Source organism: Piliocolobus tephrosceles, chromosome 4 (genome assembly GCF_002776525.5).
Source record: "Piliocolobus tephrosceles isolate RC106 chromosome 4, ASM277652v3, whole genome shotgun sequence".
NCBI lineage: Eukaryota > Metazoa > Chordata > Mammalia > Primates > Cercopithecidae > Piliocolobus > Piliocolobus tephrosceles.
Window position 1 is genome coordinate 130,049,589 of NC_045437.1, and position 19,394 is coordinate 130,068,982.

At 41.1% G+C, this 19,394-nt stretch overlaps 1 protein-coding gene across 4 annotated transcripts in view; it reads left to right on the plus strand.

The window, feature by feature from the left end:
- ATP10B (ATPase phospholipid transporting 10B (putative)) overlaps positions 1-19,394 on the plus strand; it is a 271,561-nt gene that overhangs the window by 239,488 nt on the left and 12,679 nt on the right. For all 4 annotated transcript variants that reach the window (XM_023218870.2, XM_031935482.1, XM_031935484.1 and 1 more), the window contains 3 exons: positions 872-1,072; positions 2,572-2,652; positions 4,019-4,123. In XM_023218870.2, coding sequence (XP_023074638.1) covers positions 872-1,072; positions 2,572-2,652; positions 4,019-4,123 — 387 coding nt within the window. The remainder of the gene's footprint in view (positions 1-871; positions 1,073-2,571; positions 2,653-4,018; positions 4,124-19,394) is intronic.

Below are 19,394 nucleotides of genomic sequence, written 5' to 3' on the forward strand. Positions count from 1 at the left end.
GCTGCTTATATGTATGACCTTGGTCAAATCACCAAACCATATCACAATATGGCAGACAATAACAGTGACCCAGCCCATCCACAAGACAGGAGATCTTGAGTGAGAAAGAGTTTTAGAAAAAAACGAACAACCTTTAGGCAGATTTTCTCATTCACCCTTCTGAGCTGCATGACCATTAGGAAAGTATAGTGAAGTCAACCTTCTCACGAGGTCATCATCCTACCAGGTGTCCTGCTTATGGTTCAGTCTTTCTATTACCCCTTTGTCAGTGACATCTCTTTCTATTACCACTCTACTGCCATTCATATTTCACATGCCATTGGTCTAAGTACTACTCTTCCCAGCTGACAAATGATGAAATGATGTTCAGAAAGGTTAAGCAGTTTGTCCAAGGTCACACAGCTAGTAAGTGACAGAACTGGGGATTCAAAACCAGGCCTCTCTACCTCCAAAATCTGTACTTTTAACCACCATGGTACAGTAAGTCCTCACTTAATGTCATCAACAGGTTCTTAGAAACTGTGATGTTGAATGAAGCAATGTTATTCCAGGACTTGCCATACATCATTTTGTTTTAAGTTGCAGTTTCTAAGAACCTATTGGCAATGTTAAGTGAAGATTCACTGTCTACTCCCCTTAAACAAGTTGGTGGAATTCCCTTCAGGTCCTGAAGAATGTCAGTAGCAATAGTAGTAGTGGTAACAGCGGTAGCTACTACTCCGAGGATTAGAATTACCTCTAATCCTTACATAACCCTGTGTATTATAAATGAGGAAACTGCCACTCCAGCAGCTCCCAGAGGTCCCAAGCAGCAGCTGGTGACCGGCTGCACACGGAGTCCCACTCACAAGGCCATGCTCTTTGCCTGCAGTGCTATGTCAACCTGCTCTTCTGGTATCAGTTCTTCTGTGGTTTCTCCGGCTCCACCATGATTGATTACTGGCAGATGATATTCTTCAATCTCTTCTTTACCTCCTTGCCTCCTCTCATCTTTGGAGTCCTTGACAAAGACATCTCTGCAGAAACACTCCTGGCATTGCCTGAGCTATACAAGAGTGGCCAGAACTCTGAGGTAAGGGGATCGGGCAGCCAAGGGGAGGTGACTTCAGCTTCATACTAACCTCTACCTCCCCGCTGGAGGCATCAGAGAAAGAGCTATATGCTGGGGTCAGGAGCCTGCATTCTGACCACTGTTCCATCATTTCCTTTGAGTAACTCCTCTCTCTTTCCTGATCTGTTTCCCATTTGCTGTTGAGGGTGTTGGGCCAGACTAGTGGGTATTTTTAATTATTTCTTAATTATATCACACATTAATATGGGACTGCCCTAGTCGAAGGGGAAGAGGCATTCAGAAAGATCCTATACCTTTTGGCGGGCCCCTCCAGGCTCTGAGATGCATCGATAGAACGCCCAAAACCCAGTTTGGGAACCATTGGGATTTATAGCTACTTGCTTTTCACTGGATAAGATATACAATGGTTCTGTTTTCGTATTAGGGAAGGCAAAACTTAGAACTCAAAATTACATGTGCTTTAGAACTTGTTGGTATCAAATAGACTAAGGCAGGCCTGAGAAGTCATCGGGTGGCATCCTAGGAGGCCCAGAGAGGCCACACTGCAGCCCTGAGTGATTTGGAGAAGTCAGAGAGCATACACTCCCAGCACCAGCAAGAAGCTGGATCAAGGGACCCTGGATGCCTCAAAGACAGAGCTCTGGGAAGAGGGACATTGCAATGCCAGAGAGTATCTTGCACCTGGAGGAAAGGAGGGCAAAGCCAGGTGTGGTGTTTGAGAGCTGGCAATTATTTATAGACAAACAGCAAGCCTAGTTGTAACCCAAAGACAAGAGGAGAGAGCAACACAAGCCCAAGCAGTCCAGACGAAGGGGGCGTGGTGGGAGCACGTGTTCATCTTGGGCTCTTTTAAGTTTACCCTTCCTGTCAACGTGCAGGCTGCATAACAAATTCCTTGAGTATCTAAAAGAAGTTAATGAAGCAAAACCCAAAAACTGTAAAGGTTTGACTTTTCCCGGGGAAGGCACAAAGATTGATGCCTGAGAAGCATTGTTTCTGAAGCTGTTGAGCTTCAGAAACTCTTGGGAACCTGTGATTCAGGCTATGACTGAGATCTCTCAGATGCCACTTAGACGCTTTAGAATCTCTACACGTACCAAGTTTGTAGCAGCACTAGCAATAGAGCTAATGAGTGATAACAATGAATAACTGAGTACTTGCTAGGCACTAAGGCCCGAGTACTTACTAAGTACTAAGGCACAATTGCATTTAGTCCTCTTGAACCCCAAGAAGATAGACTGTGTTATTTTTGCCCACATTTCATAGAAGAAGAGACTAGTTCTCTGCACAGTTGAGTAATTTTCACAAGGTCACACAGTTAGTTGAACTGAAGTCTGTCACCCCCACGTCTGCTCCTAATTACTCCATTCTACTACCACAAATACAAGAGGCATTGTAAGTGTCTGGTTGTCTGTCCCAGCCACATGCAAGAAAGTTGCTTGCAAAGAATTGAGACTTGCTATAAGGGTGGTAACTATTGGTGTGTTCTCTCCTGGCAGTGCTATAACCTGTCGACTTTCTGGATTTCTATGGCAGATGCATTCTACCAGAGCCTCATCTGTTTCTTTATCCCTTACCTGGTAAGTCATATAGTCCCATTCTAACCATATAAATTGCAGAGAAGAACTGGTCCTTTTTATATAAAGTTCCAGACTAGTAGTGTCCTTCTGGACACTTTAGGGCAGAGGCTCAAACAGGTGGCCTGCAGACTACATCCAACCCAAGGTGCTTGAAAAGTCAGAACACTACCTAAACATTTTGATTTCTGCTGGCTCTTGAAAAACTGAAAGCTATATTTATACTGGGTCATTTTTCCCTTATAGCAAAAATCTGGATTTGACTTTGCAGTTGGGCTCACCTCGTGAGCATGTTCTCCAGTTTGCCTTAGTCTCTACCACTCCCCTTTGTCTTACACCTGGCTATCTTCACTCATTAACTGTTTCCTACTTGAACACTGAAGGTATTTGAATTTACTACCCTTGATTTTTATACAGGCTTGTGCTTTGAAAGTCAAGGAAGCTAGCCTTCAGAGGCAGCAAGTTCTGACAATGAGATACCACATTATCTGAAAAAAGTATCAAGAATGCAGATAGCAAGGGATACCAGCCCAATCTCAGTTTGATTCCTCAGTTTAAATGGTGAGAATTTAGGTAGCAAACAATATATGTCTTCTTCCTAGACCCAGGGAACAGGATGGGAAGCAATCGCCACCAGGTAAACACTGTTGCTTATCCAATCTCTGGGCTCCTATTCTTTCATAATTAGCGAGATGATGGGGCTAGGGGAGGCAGGGATCTTGTGCTTTGCTTGAATTTCCTGGCTTACACAATACCTCCCTGGCCAGGCCTCTGCTTGGCTTTCCTGCTATATCTTTTGCCCTTGAATATGCTCGACAGACCTACAATATAGACCTCTTTGGAGTTCTACAAACTCTGTGTTCACCCTCAGTTCTGACCTTTGCTGGAACTGCATTTACCCTCTCTTTCCAAGTGATTAACTCCTCTTATTCTGGTCTCAGCTAGTATATCCTCTCTTCTGTGTTCCCAGGGTACCTTGTACTTGCCTCTATTATAGCACTTACTTCCTTAAATTGTACCACATCCACTGTGCCTAATAAACTCATCATAGGCAAACACAGAAGTATCCTCAGCTGTTAGCATACTGTCTGATGGGCTGTCAATGAATTCTTTCTTCATTCATTCCACAATGGTTTTACAATCCCCACCTTGGCTTACTCCTGCAAACACCATTTCTAAATTTAGTCCTATCAATTCCTTTCTCATCTTGATCTGTTCCTCAGATCAGTACCACACGGATGGCAGCTGGGTACCTCCTCCTTCTCCATTGACAAACTGCCTTCATTGATGCCTTACAAACACTGTGCCAAAGCCAAAGTTTTAAGTCCACAGACATACCTGACAATGCCTGTCTGTTCCTCCTCTGCAGACCTATAAGGGCTCTGATATAGACGTCTTTACCTTTGGGACACCAATCAACACTATCTCCCTCACCACAATCCTCTTGCACCAGGCAATGGAAATGAAGACATGGGTAAGTGTCCCAGAGCCCCTTTGGCTTGAAAATTGTGCTCCTGTCCATTGACTATACTCAAATTTTTGAATTGTTTCATTCTGTGTTATTGATCCACTCAATAAATACACACTAAGCTGCTACCTATGTCCTATCTGTACAGAGATGAAAGGTGTGAAAAAGATAAAATTCTGGCCTCAACTTGCTTTTCATCTAGTCAGGATGTTAAAACTAACATATATAAAACAATGAGACAATTAGTTGCAAACATAGATAATATCAATTGATAAAAAGTGCAGGGGTATGGCCAGGCATGGTGGCTCATGCCTATAATCCCAGCACTTTGGGAGGCCGAGGTGGGCAGATCACCTGATGTCAGGAGTTCGAGACCAGCCTGGCCAACATGGTGAAACCCCATCTCTACTAAAAATAAAAAATTAGCTGGGTGTGGTAGCAGGCGCCTGTGGTCACAGCTACTCGGGAGGCTGAAGCAGGAAAATTGCTTGAACATGGGAGGTGGAGGTTGCAGTGAGCCAAGATCATGCCACTGCACTCCAGCCTGGGTGACAGAGTGAGACTCCATCTCAAAAAAAAAAAAAAAAAAAAAAAAAAAAGTTTAGGGATGTTTAAGAGACAAGGAAAACACTGACCACTGACCATACATACCTGAGGTGTGTTAGGGAGGGATTCTCCACATTTAATTTTAGGGTGAATGTTTAGAAATGTGCCTCCAGGTAACCATATCTCAAGCATATCCAAATTTCACATTTTTGACATCTAAGAAGGCAATGTCACCTGTCTAATTAGATTCTTCTAGTCAGTAATAACTATAAAAACTAATAGCTTACAATTCTATGCCAGATGTCTCTCTACATGATTAGTATGTATTATTTAACCTCTAGAATCCTTTGTGTTAGGTGTTTTTATATTCCCATTTTACAGATTTAGAAATGCGGTAGATGCAATAAGGTTTAACTTGCCCCCAAGCACTGCAAGATAGAAGCAAGTTTTGAACCCTGGCAGTTTAATGTGAGCCTCTAACATCCATGCTAATAGTGTAAGTAGATAAGATTGAATAGTACACAGGAACACTTTGCTGAAAGATTTGTCCTTAGCCAAGCTCAAATGGCTTTCTGGAAGCACAAGCATTAAAAATTTGGAAAACAGCCCCAAGTAGGCTCAACATGTTCCTACATTCTGCAATGGAATTCTCCACCCCAACCTCCCACCACCACTGTCACAAGCTAAAGCAGGCCATAACCAGCTGGGCAGTGGCTAAGAGCCACTCAAAGGTAGTTTTGGATCACAGAGTTCTCATTTTGAAAACCCCCTCTCCTATTCAACATAGTATTGGAAGTTCTGGCCAGGGCAATCAAGCACGAGAAAGAAATAAAATAGGAATTTTTTTTTATTCCTAAAATAGGAATTCCTATTTATCTTCAAATAGGAAGAGAGAAAGTAAAATTGTCTCTTTACAGATGACATGATTGTATATTTAGAAAACCCCATTGTCAGGGCAGGCGCGGGGGCTCACACCTGTAATCCCAGCACTTTGGGAGTCCGAGGCAGGCAGATCACGAGGTCAGGAGCTCAAGATCAGCATGGCCAACATGGTGAAACCCCATCTCTACTAAAAATACAAAAATTAGCTGGGCATGATGGCATGTGCCCATAATGCCAGCTACTCGGGATTTCAGGAGGCTGAAGCAGGAGAATTGCTTAAACTGGGATCTGGGAGGCGGAGGTTGTAGTAAGCCAAGATTGCACCACTGCACTCCAGCCTGGGCTATGGAGCAACACTCCATGTCAAAAACAACAACAACAACAACAACAACAAAAAAAAAAAAAAAAAAAAAAAAAAAAAAAAAAAAAAAAAAAAAAAACATTGTCTCAGCCCAGCCCAAAAACTCAGGATATAAAGTCAATGTGCAAAAATCATAAGCATTCCTATACACCAACAACAGACAAGCAGAGCAAGAAATCATGAATGAATTTCCATTCACAATTGCTACAAAGAAAATAAAATACCTAGGAATACAGCTAACAAGGGAAGTGAAGGACATCTTCAAGGAGAAGTACAAACCACTGGTCAAGGAAATAAGAGAGGACACAAATGGAAAAACATTCCATGCTCATGGATAGGAAGAATCAATATGGTGAAAATGGCCATACTGCCAAAGATATTTATAGATTCAATGCTATTCCCAAACTACCATCGACATTCTTCACAGAATTAGAAAAATCTACTTTAAATCTCATATGAAAACAAAAAGGAGCTCGTATACCCAAGATAATCCTAAGCAAAAAGAACAAAGCTGGAGGCTCCATGCTATCTGACTTCATACTACAAGACTACAGTAACCACAACAGACATATACACCAATGGAACAGAGCAGAGACCTCAAATAACACCACACATCTACAACCATCTAATCTTCAACAAACCAGACAAAAACTAGCAATGGGGAAAAGATTCCCTATTTAATAAACGGTGCTGGGAAAACTGGCTAGCCATGTGCAGAAAAAAACTGGACCCCTTCCTTACACCTTTTACAAAAATTGACTCAAGATGGATTAAAGACTTAAACATAAAACCCAAAACCATAAAACCCCTAGAAGAAAACCCAGGTAATACCATTCAGGACATAGGCATGGGCAAAGACTTCATGACTAAAACAGCAAAAGCAATTGCAACAAAAATGAAAATGTACTAAACTAAAGAGCTTCTGCACAGCCAAAGAAACTATCATCAGAGTGAAAAGGCAATCTGCAGAATGGGAGAAAATTTTTGCAATCTAACCATCTGACAAAGGGCTAATATCTAGAATCTACAAGGAACTTAAATTTACAAGAAAAAAGCAACCCCGTCAAAAAGTGGGTAAAGGATATGAACACATACTTCTCAAAAGATGACATTTATGTGGCCAACAAATATGAAAAAAAGCTCAACATCAATGATCATTAGAGAAATGCAAATCAAAAGCCATAATGAGATACCATCTCACGCCAGTCAGACTGGTGATTATTAAAAAGTCAAGAAACAGTAGATGGTGAGGCAGTGGAGAAATAGGAATGCTTTTACACTGTCGGTGGGAATGTAAATTAGTTCAGCCATTGTGGAAGACAGTGTGGCGATCCCTCAAGGATTTAGAGCCAGAAATACCATTTGACCCAGCAATCCCATTACTGGGGATATACTCAAAGCATTATAAATCATTCTATATAAAGACACATACATATGAACATTTATTGCAGCACTATTTACAATAGCAAAGACATGGAACCAACTCAAATGCCCATCAATGATAGATTGGATAAAGAAAATGTGGTACACGCACACCAATAGAATACTGTGCAGCCATAAAAAAAGAATGAGATAATGTCTTTTGCAGGGACATGGATGGAGCTGGAAGCCATTATCCTCAGCAAACTAACACAGGAACAGAAAACCAAACACATGTTCTCACTGATAAATGGGAGTTCAACAGTGAGAACATATGGACACAGGGAGGGGAACAACATACACTAGGGACTGTCAGGAGGTGGGAAACAAGTGGAGGGAGAGCATTAGGACAAATACCTAATGCATGTGGAGCTTAAAACCCAGATGACAGGTTGATAGATGCAGCAAACCACCATGGCACATGCATACCTATGTAACAAACTTGCATGTTCTGTACATGTATCCCAGAACTTAAAATAAAATATTTTAAAAATCCTCTGCTCCAGTGTGTGCCAATGACAGAACAAAGTGATAAGACAAAAAAAAGGCATAGCCAGGCTTAAGTACAGGATAAATTTCTTCACGGGCCAGAAACACCAGAAGGGGCTGCAATACAATGAGGAAGGGAAGAGGAAAAGAAGGCACTGGGAAGGCTCAAACTGCAGACTTTCTGGGAACTAGGACAGGACACAGATCATGGCAGTGGGGACTCTGGCTCCTGTGGGGTAGGGCAGACTGGAACCCCATCTACTGCTGGGTCTAAAATTCTCCTACTCAAGAAAGAAATCTAAAGAAAAGATAACAATGGCAAGCTGTTTGGAGGTATAGTTTTTGTTTGGTTGGTTTTGGTTTTTTTTTTTTTTTTTTTTTTTTTGAGATGAAGTCTTGCTCTGTCATCCAGGCCAGAGTGCAGTGGTGCCATCTTGGCTCATTGCACCTCTGCCTCCTGGGTTCAAGAGATTCTTTTGCCTCCGCCTCCTGAGTAGCTGGGACTACAGGCAGGTGCCACCATGCCTGGCTAATTTTTTGTAATTTTAGCAGAGACAGGGTTTCAGTGTGTTAGCCAAGATGGTCTCGATCTCTTGACCTCGTGATCCGCCCACCTGTGCCTCCCAAGAAGGTATAGTTTTATCAGAAACTGTTTGATACTAGAAACCACCAAGCTAATGAAACATTTAGAATTCTTGAAAAATAAAATATTGCACTGAAATTAAAACTACAATTTGTGGCCGGGCGCGGTGGCTCAAGCCTGTAATCTCAGCATTTTGGGAGGCCGAGACGGGTGGATCACAAGGTCAGGAGATCGAGACCATCCTGGCTAACACGGTGAAACCCCGTCTCTACTAAAAAAAATACAAAAAACTAGCCGGGTGAGGTGGCGGGCGCCTGTAGTCCCAGCTACTCCGGAGGCTGAGGCAGGAGAATGGCGTAAACCCGGGAGGCAGAGCTTGCAGTGAGCTGAGATCCGGCCACTGCACTCCAGCCTGGGTGACAGAGCAAGACTCCATCTCAAAAAAAAAAAAAAAACTGCAATTTGTAGGATCTGCTCAAGATCAGACACTGGCAAAAAATAAACTGCCAAATTGAAATATTGTTTTGGGAGTTTATCCAGAATGATACACAAATATGAAAAATAAGAGGAGATGGTGGCTAGAACAAATGGCTTCAACGTCTCTAAATAGGAATCTCAGGAGGAAAAAAGAATGATGGAGAAACAATATTTGAAGAAATTGTCATTGAGAATGAAAATTTATCAAAAATCTGGATGTATTGCCTGAATATATCATAATTAAGTTGTATAATATAAAAGATACAGAGGCAACCCTTAAGTCTGCCAGAGACTATAAACAAATTACTTGAAAAGGAACAGCTATGCTGATGACCAAACAAGAAAAGCCAGGAGACAATGCAGTAATTATCTTCAAAAAACCTGAAGGAGAAAAAAACTAGAAAAGCTACACTATCAAGAGTAAGACAAAATAAATCCAATTTTCAAATAAACTCTGTAAGGTTTACTACCCATAGGCCCTCACAAAAAAAGGAACATACTTCTGCAAGAGCATAAACAAAAGCTAAAACTGTAAGACACAGCAAAAGGAAGGGTTATTCAATAGGTAGGTAATTTATGCTAAAGCCTTCATAGTGGATAGGAGAATAAAAATACCCTTTTTTTTTTTTTTTTTTTGAGATGGAGTCTCGCGGTGTCACCCAGGCTAGAGTGCTGGAGTGCAGTGGCACAATCTCAGCTCACTGCAAACTCCTCCCGGATTCATGCCGTTCTCCTGCCTCAGCCTCCTGAGTAGCTGGGACACAAGGCACCCGCCACCACACCTGGCTAATTTTTTGTATTTTTAGTAGAGACAGGGTTTCTCCATGTTAACCACGATGGTCTTGATTTCCTGACCTCATGATCTGCCCGCCTCCAAAGTGCTGGGATTACAGGTGTGAGCCACCATGCCCAGCCCTAAAAATACACATTTATCTATACATTTTTCCATAAAAGTTCGGGTTTTTTTTAGTATCTTAAGATTAATCACTAAAAGGGAAGGAGAAAAAAATCTAGACAACTGTCAACTCTGCAGATGTAGGAAAGATGAAAAGATGAAAAAATGAGAGAAGGGGTGGCTGGCAAGATGACCGAATAGGAACAGCTCCAGCCTGCTGTTGATCCCAGCGAGATCAACACAGGTGGGTGATTTCCACATTTCCAACTGAGGTACCCAGCTCATCTCATTGGGAGTGCTTAGACAGTGAGTGCAGCCCACGGAGAGTGAGCCACAGTAGGATGGGACATTGCCTCACCCGGAAAGCACAAGGGGTTGGGGAACTCCCTGCCCTAGCCAAGGGAAGCCATGAGGGGCCATGAGGAACAATCCACTCCAACCCAGATACTACAGTTTTCCCACAGTCTTCCCAACCCACAGACCAGGAGATTCCCTCAGGTGCCTATACCACCAGGGCCCTGGGTTTCAATTACAAAACTGGGCGGCCATTTGGGCAGACACCGAGCTAGCTGCAGGAGGTTTTTGTTTTTGCTTTTGTTTTTTCCATACCCCAGAGATGCCTGGAACACCAGCGAGATAGAACCATTCACTCCCCTGAAAAGGGGGCTGAAGCCAGGGAGCCAAGTGGTCTAATTCAGCAGATCCCACCCCCATGGAACCCAGTAAGCTAAGATTCGCTGGCTTGAAATTCTCGCTGAGAGCACTGCAGTCTGAAGTCGACCTGGTACACTCCAGCTTGGTTGGGAGAGGGGAGTCCACCATTACTAAGGCTTCAGTAGGTGGTTTTCCCCTCACAGTGTAAACAAAGCCACCAGGAAGTTCGAACTGGGCAGAGCCCACTGCAGCACCTCAAAGCCTCTGTAGCCAGACTGCCTCTCTAGATTCCCCCTCTCTGGGTGGGGCATCTCTGAAAGAAAGTCAGCAGCCCCAGTCAGGCTTATAGATAAAACTCCCGTCTCCCTGAGACAGAGCACCTGGGGGTAGGGGTGGCTGTAGGCACAGCTTCAGAAGACTTAAGTGTTCCTGCCTGCCAGCTCTGAAGAGAGCAGCAGATCTCCAAGCACAGCACTCCAGCTCTATGCTAAGGGACAGACTGTCTCCTCAAGTGGGTCCCTGACCCCTGTGCTTCCTGATTGGGAGACACCTCATACAGGAGAGCTCTGGCTGGCATCTGGTGGGTGCCCCTCTGGGATGAAGCTTCCAGAGGAAGGAACAGGCAAGCAATCTTTGCTGTTCTGCAGCTCTGATGGTGATACCCAGGCAAACAGGGTCTGGAGTGGACCTCCAGCAAACTCCAGCAGACAGGCCTGACTATTAGAAATAAAACTAACAAACAGAAAGGAACAGCATCAACATCAACCAGAAAGAGTCCGCACAGAAACCCCATCTGAAGGTCACTAACATCAAAGACCCAAAGGTAGATAAATCCATGAAGATGAGAAAAAACCAGCACAAAAAGCCTGAAAATTCCAAAAACCCAAATTCCTCTTCTCCTCCAAAGGACCACAACTCCTCACCAGCAAGGGAACAAAACTGGATGGAGAATGAGTTTGATGAATTGACAGAAGTAGGCTTCAGAAGGTGGATAATAACAAACACCTCTGAGCTAAAGGAGCATGTTCTAATGCAATGCAAGGAAGCTAAGAACCTTGAAAAAAGGTTGGAGGAATGGCTAACTAGAACAACCAGTTTAGAGAAGAACATAAATGACCTAATGGAGCTGAAAAACACAGCATGAGAACTTCGTGAAGCATATACGAGTATCAATAGCTGAATCAATCAAGCAGAAGAAAGGATATCAGAGATTGAAGATAAACTTAATGAAATAAAGCATGAAGACAAGATTAGACAAAAAACGAATGGAAAGGAATGAACAAAACCTCCAAGAAATATGGGACTATGTGAAAAGACCAAACCTACATTTGATTGGTGTACCTGAAAGTGACGGGGAGAATGGAACCAAGTTGGAAAACACTCTTCAGGATGTTGTCCAGGAGATCTTCTCCAACCTAGCAAGACAGGCCAAGACACATAATTGTCAGACTCACCAAGGTTGAAATAAAGGAAAAACTATTAAGGGCAGTCAGAGAGAAAGGTCCGGTTACCCACAAAGAGAAGTCCATCGGACTAACAGTGGATCTCTTTACAAAAACCCTACAAGCCAGAAGAGAGTGGGGGCCAATATTCAACATTCCTAAAGAAAAGCTTTTTCAACCCAGAATTTCGTATCTAGCCAAACTAGGCTTCATAAGCAAAGGAGAAATAAAATCCTTTACAGACAAGCAAATGATGAGAGATTTTTGTCACCACCAGGCCTGCCTTACAAGAGCTCCTGAAGGAAGCACTAAATATGCAAAGGAAAAACCAGTAGCAGCCACTGCAAAAACATACCAAATTGTAAAGACCATTGACACTATGAAGAAACTGCATCAACTAATGGGCAAAATAACCAGCTAACATCATGACAGGATCAAATTCACATATAAAAATATTAACCTTAAACGTATATGTGTTAAATGCCCCAATTAAGAGACACAGACTGGCAAATTGGATAGAGTCAAGACCCATTGGTGTGCTGTATTCAGGACACCCATCTCACATACAAAGACGCACATAGGCTCAAAATAAAGGGATGGAGGAATACTTACCAAGCATATGGAAAGCAAAAAAAAAAAAAAAAAGCAGGGTTGCAATCTTAGTCTCTGATAAAACAGACTTTAAACCAACAAAGACCAAAAAAGACAAAGAAGGGCATTACATAATGGTAAAGGAATCAATACAACAAGAAGGATTAATTATCCTAAATATATATGCACCCAATACAGGAGCACCCAGATTTATAAATCAAGTTCTCAGAGACCTACAAAGAGACTTGGACTCCCACACAATAATAATGGGAGACTTTAACACTCCACTGTCAATATTAGACAGATCAACGAGGCAGAAAATTAACAAGGATACCCAGGACTTGAACTCAGCTCTGGATGAAGCAGTCCTAATAGAACTCTCCACCCCAAATCAACAGAATATACATTCCTCTCAGTACCACATCACACTTATTCTAAAATTGACCACATAAATGGAAGTAAAACACTCCTCAGCAAATGCAAAAGAATGGAAATCCTAACAGTCTCTCAGACCACAGTGCAATCAAATTAGAACTCAGCATTAAGAAACTCACTTGAACTGAACAACTACATGGAAACTGAACAACCTGCTCCTGAATGACCACTGGGTAAATAACGAAATTAAGGTAGAAATAAAGAAGTTCTTTGAAACCAATGGGAACAAAGACACAGTGTACCAGAATCTCTGGGACACAACTAAAGCAGTGTTTAGAGGGACATTTACAGCACTAAATGCCCACAGGAGAAAGTGAGAAAGATCTAAAATCAATACCCTAACATCACAATTAAAAACATGAGAGAGGCAAGAGCAAACAAATTCAAAAGCCAGCAAAAGACAAGAAATAACCAAGATCAAAGCAGAGCTGAAGGAGCTAGAAACACAAAAAAAAAACCCTTCAAAAAAAAAAGTCAATGAATCCAAGAACTGTTTTTTTGAAAAGATTAACAAAATAGACCACTAGCCAGACTAATAAGAAATGAAAGAAAAATCAAATAGATACAATAAAAAATGATAAAGGGGATATCACCACTGATCCCACAGAAATACAAACTACCATCAGAGAATACTATAAACACCTCTATACAAATAAACCGGAAAATCAAGAAGAAATAGATAAATTCCTGGACACATACACTCTCCCAAGACTAAACCAGGAAGAAGTCAAATCCCTGAATAGACCAATAACAAGTTCTGAAATTGAGGCAGCAATTAATAGAAACCAAACCAAAGAAAGCCCAGGACCAGAAGGATTCACAGCCAAATTCTACCAGAGGTACAAAGAGGAGCTGATACCATTTCTTCTGAAACTATTCCAAACAATAAAAAAAGGACTCCTCCCCTAACTCATTTTATGAGGCCAGCATCATCCTGATACCAAAACCTGGCAAAAACACAACAAAAAAAGGAAATTTCAGGTCAATATCCCTGCTAAACATTGATGCAAAAATCCTAAATAAAATACTGGCAAACCAAATCTAGCAGCACATCAAAAAGCTTATCCACCACAATCAAGTCAGCTTCATCTCTGGGATGCAAGGCTGGTTCAACAGACACAAATCAATAAATGTAATCCATCACATAAACAGAACAAATGACAAACACCACATGATTACCCCCAATAGATGCAGAAAAGGCCTCCAATAAAATTCAACACCTCTTAATGCTAAAAACTCTCAATAAACTAGGTACTGATGGAACTTATCTCAAAATAATAAGAGCTATTTATGACAAACCCACAGCCAATATCATACTGAATGAGCAAAAGCTGGAAACGTTCCCGTTGAAAACCGGCAGGAAACAAGGATGTCGCCCTCTCTCACCACTCCTATTCAACGTAGTATTGGAAGTTCTGGCCAGGGCAATCAGGCAGGAGAAAGAAATAAAGCGTATTAAAATAGGAAAAGAGGAAGTCAAATTGTCTCTGTTTGCAGATAACGTGATTGTATGTTTAGAAAACCCCATCATCTCAGTCCCAAATCTTAAGCTGATAAGCAACTTCAGCAAAGTCTTAGGATAAAAAAATCAGTGTGCAAAAATCACAAGCATTCCTATACACCAATAATAGACAAACAGCCAAATCATGTGTGAACTCCCCCTTTCACAATAGCTACAAAGACAATGAAAATACCTAGCAATACAGCTAACAAGAGAAGTGAAGGACATCTTCAAGGAGAACTACAAACCACTGGTCAAGGAAATAAGAGGATACAAACAAATGGAAAAACATTCCATGCTCATGGATAGGAAGAATCAATATCGTGAAAATGGCCATACTGCCCAAATTAATTTATGGATTCAATGCTATCCCCATCAAGCTACCACTGACTTTCTCCACAGAACTGGAAAAATCTACTTTAAATTTCATATGGAACCAAAAAGCAACCCATATAGCCAAGACAATACTAAGCAAAAAACACAAAGCTGGAGACATCACACTACCTGACTTCAAACTATGCTACAAGGCTACAGTAACCAAAACAGCATGGTACTGGTACCAAAACAGATATATAAACCAATGGAACAGAATAGAGGCTTCAGAAATCACACCACACATCTACAACCATCTGATCTTTGATGAACCTGACAAAAACAAGAAATGGGGAAAGGATTCCCTATTTAATAAATGGTGTTGGGAAAACTGGCTAGCCATAGGCAGAAAACAAACTGGACCCCTTCCTTACACCTTATACAAAAATTCACTCAAGATGGATTAATGACTTAAATGTAAGACCTAAAACCATAAAAACCCTAGAAGAAAACCTAGGTAATACCATTCAGGACATAGGCATGGGCAAAGATGACTAAAACACCAGAAGCAATGGCAACAAGAGCCAAAATTGACAAATGGGATCTAATTAAACTAAAGAGCTTCTGCACAGCAAAAGAAACTATTATTCGAATGAACAGGCAACCTACAGAATGGGAGAAAATTTTTGCAATCTATCCATCTGACAAAGGGCTAATATCCACAATCTACAAGAAACTTAAATTTACAAGAAAAAACAATCCCATCAAAAAGTGGGCAAAGGATACAAACAGACACTTCTCAAAAGAAGACATTTATGTGGCCAACAAACATATGAAAAAAAGCTCATCATCACTGGTCATTAGAGAAATTCAAATCAAAACCATAATGAGATACCATCTCATGCCAGTTAGAATGATGATCATTAAAAAGTCAGGAAATAACAGATGCTGGAGAGGATGTGGAGAAATAGGAACACTTTTACACTGTTAGTGGGAGTGTAAATTAGTTCAACCATTGTGGAAGACAGTGTGGCGATTCCTCAAGGATCTAGAACCAGAAATACCATTTGACCCAGCAATCCCATTACTGGGGATATACCCAAAGCATTATAAATCATTCTACTATAAAGACACATGCACATGTATGTTTATTGCAGCATTGTTCACAATAGCAAAGACTTGGAACCAACCCAAATGCCCACCAATGATAGACTGGATAAAGAAAATGCGGCATGTGGAATACTACGCAGCCATAAAAAAGGATGAGTTCATGTACTTTGAAGGGACATGGATGAAGCTGGAAACCATCATTCTCAGGAAACTAACACAGGAACAGAAAACCAAATACCACATCTTCTCACTCATAAGTGACAATTGAACAATGAGAACACATGGACACAGGGAGGGCAACATCACACACTTGGGCCTGTCAGGTGGTGGTTGGGGGTGGGTGGGGCTAGGGGAGGGATAGCATTAGGAGAAATACCTAATGTAGATGATGGGTTGATGGGTGCAGCAAGCCACCATGGCACGTGTATACCTACGTAACAAACCTGCACATTCTGCACATGTAGCCCAGAACTTAAAGTATGATAATGAAAAAAAATGCATTTTAATTTAAAAACAATGAGAGCAAATGACAAACAAAAAATGCAAAATGAGATGTTTAACTAAATTGAAATATATCAGTACTCATAGTAGATGTAAGTAGATTAAATTCTTCCTCTAAAAACAAAAATTACAGATTGGATTTTTTTCATCCAGCAAAAATAAGAAATGGACAAATTCACAATCATAGTTTGAGATTTTCATACAACTCGATAAGAAATCGGTATAGATCAAATAGACAAAAAAATAGAAGGGGTATAGAAACTTTCAATAAATTATGTTTGGTCTGATATATATAACTTTGCTCAAAACAGATAACAAATTTTTTTCAAACATACACAGATAATTTGCCAGAGAGATAATTGTAAATCAAAGGAATTTGAAAGAAAAAAAATCATAAAGTTTATGTTCTCTGACAAGTTATTTAAATTAGAAACCAGCAATAAACAGGTAGCCACATAAAACCTAACAAGCTTAGAAATTTCAAAATGTACTTCTAAACAACTTATGAAATAAAGAGTAAATCATGATGGAAATTCTAAATACCTCTTGCCGAATGACTATAAACATATTAGTACTTTTAATGGCAAAATCCATGATTACTTATGTACTAACATAAGGATTAGAAAGCCCCTAGGGTGGGGTGCTCTCCAGCCCCAGAAAATCAATAATGATCTGTCTTAAGTAGAAGCAGTAATTCCTTTCCCTTCAGCAGTGATTGGTCCAGGGTGGGTACATGATCCAGCTCTTAGCCAATGAGAGGTCAAGGGAAATCTGTTTTTTTATTATTATTATTATTATTATTATTATTATTATTATTATTATTATTATTAAGATAGAGTCATGAGGTAAAAGCCTTTTATCCCACCTTTTGCTTCCTGCTTTTGTCAGTGCCCTGTGACCAAATGATGTGTGGCACTGCAGCCACTGTTTTGGGCAATGAGTTTAAAGACAAAGTCAACTACTGCTGGAGATCCCAGAGCAGAAAGATGAGAAGAGCCTGGATTCTTGGACACACTGAGCCCCTAGATGCCCACCTTCAGATGTTTTGCTATAAAAGATGATATTTCTTCTTTGCTTAAGCCGCTGTCAGACACACTGTCACTTGCAGTTGAAAATATTATAATGAATGCCATCACATTCCCAGTGCCATATTCCTCAGATTACCTTCTGAGAAGGAAACTAAAGCTAGCAAACCCTTGAAGGTACAGGGATCAGCATTACAGCTGAGGTGTCTGGACTTTTTCTGGGAGGGAAATGTGTTCAGAAGATCCTCCCATCTCCAATGTGCCAACATCTACCTATGATACTTACCTCTCCCTTGCTTCACATCCTACCATGGCTCCCCATCGCTCTTAGGACAGAGTCCAAACTCTTCACTTATGGGCCTGTAATATCTGGCTCCTGCTGGCCCCCTGGCATCACCAGTGACGCTTTCTACTTCATACTTAGACCCCAGCCAGACCAAGCTACTTTTAGTTCTCGAATACCCTATCTCACTTCTAGGCCTCTGCATTTGCTAATTTCTCTCCCATTTTGTCTGGCTCTCTCTTCGTCCTTCAGGCCTCATCTCAAATGTTGCCTCCTCCAAAAGGCCTTCCTTGGTGTCTAGGCTGGATTCTGTAACCCCTTGGGGCTCCCGTTGTGCCTTGTGATTTCTCTTAATAAACACTTATTGAACTGGATTGTGATTGTTTTCATAACTGCTCTGCACTATACTGCTTCCAGCTCTCTTTCCTAACTTCTGGCCCTGATTACCAAATGTGAGCTTAGGCTCATGGCCAGATTCTTGGCTGTAGACTCAAAGACAACTGCTTCCCATAGACCTATCCATCACTTTTTTACAGTCACGTCTGCAGTTGGATGTGCTTGGTTTCTCAATGTGGTGACTTTTATCCTTTAAGTCCTCTTCTGGGCCTCACTTTTTCACTCCTCTCACAATTATGGGAGGTCTAGTCCCTGTAGTAAATCTCTTATCCTAGAGGGTCGCAGTAACTCTGCCCCCCGATTGATACACAATCCAGAGCAGACACTGTGTCCTGGTTTTGGAAATGGAGACATGACCCAGAATCCCATCCAGACAATTCTACCCCACCCCATTCACAGCGATTGGTTCAGGCATGTACATATGACCCAATCCTGGTCAATGAGATCCTGCCTTAGGATTGTTGTTGGAAAGCCAGAGCAGTCTTTCCGCTGTGGTTGCTGAGCCAGTTGTTTGGAAGCCTGGAGCAACTGGCAATTTCTTGCCATAATGTAGAAAGGACTACTGGAGGATGAGGCCAAAAGAGAAGAAAGCAGGATGAAGAAAGGGAGAGGTGCAGATTCCATGTGACATTGCTGAGTGCCTTCATCCAGCTCTGCCTGAAGCTAATCTTACCTCTAGGCTTATTATAGCTCAATTCAGTCATAGCTGGTTTTTTGTACCATCTAGTCAAAAGAGCCTGGCCAATGTGTGAACAATAACTATCTGTTAAATAAATGAACCTCAAATTGACTGTGGCTATTTAGGGATTTTTTTTTTATTTATTTAATCCATTGTTTCCTTTTTAGAAGAAAAAAAATTTAAAGGGTCGGTGTTATATAAAAAATGAATCCTAGATAGAATCCTAGGAAAGGATTTTAATAATCATTTAATCCCATACTTTTTATAATTACAGATAGGGAAATTGAGGCTCAAAGAGGGCATCTAACCTGCCAGGATCACATGGCCAGGTAGAGAATGTATAATCTGAATATGCTCATAAGGAAACGTCAGACAAATGCAAAATGAGCATTAATCTTTCTTTAAAGAAAAAGGTGGTAGGTAGGGTGAGAGTATTCCAATATTTTTCAAAAATGTCAATGCCATATAAAACCAAAGGCTATGAAATATTCCAGATTAAAGGAGACTAAGGAGACATGAAAACCGAATGTAATATATGACCCTAAACTGGATTCTGTACTGAAGGGGAAAAACACACACACACACCTTTAGGACATTATTGGATCAATTAACAAAATATGAACATAAAAAATTTTAGCTATGTTAAATTAATTTTAGCAATGTTAAGTTTGGTAAAATTTACCAAAATGAAGTCAA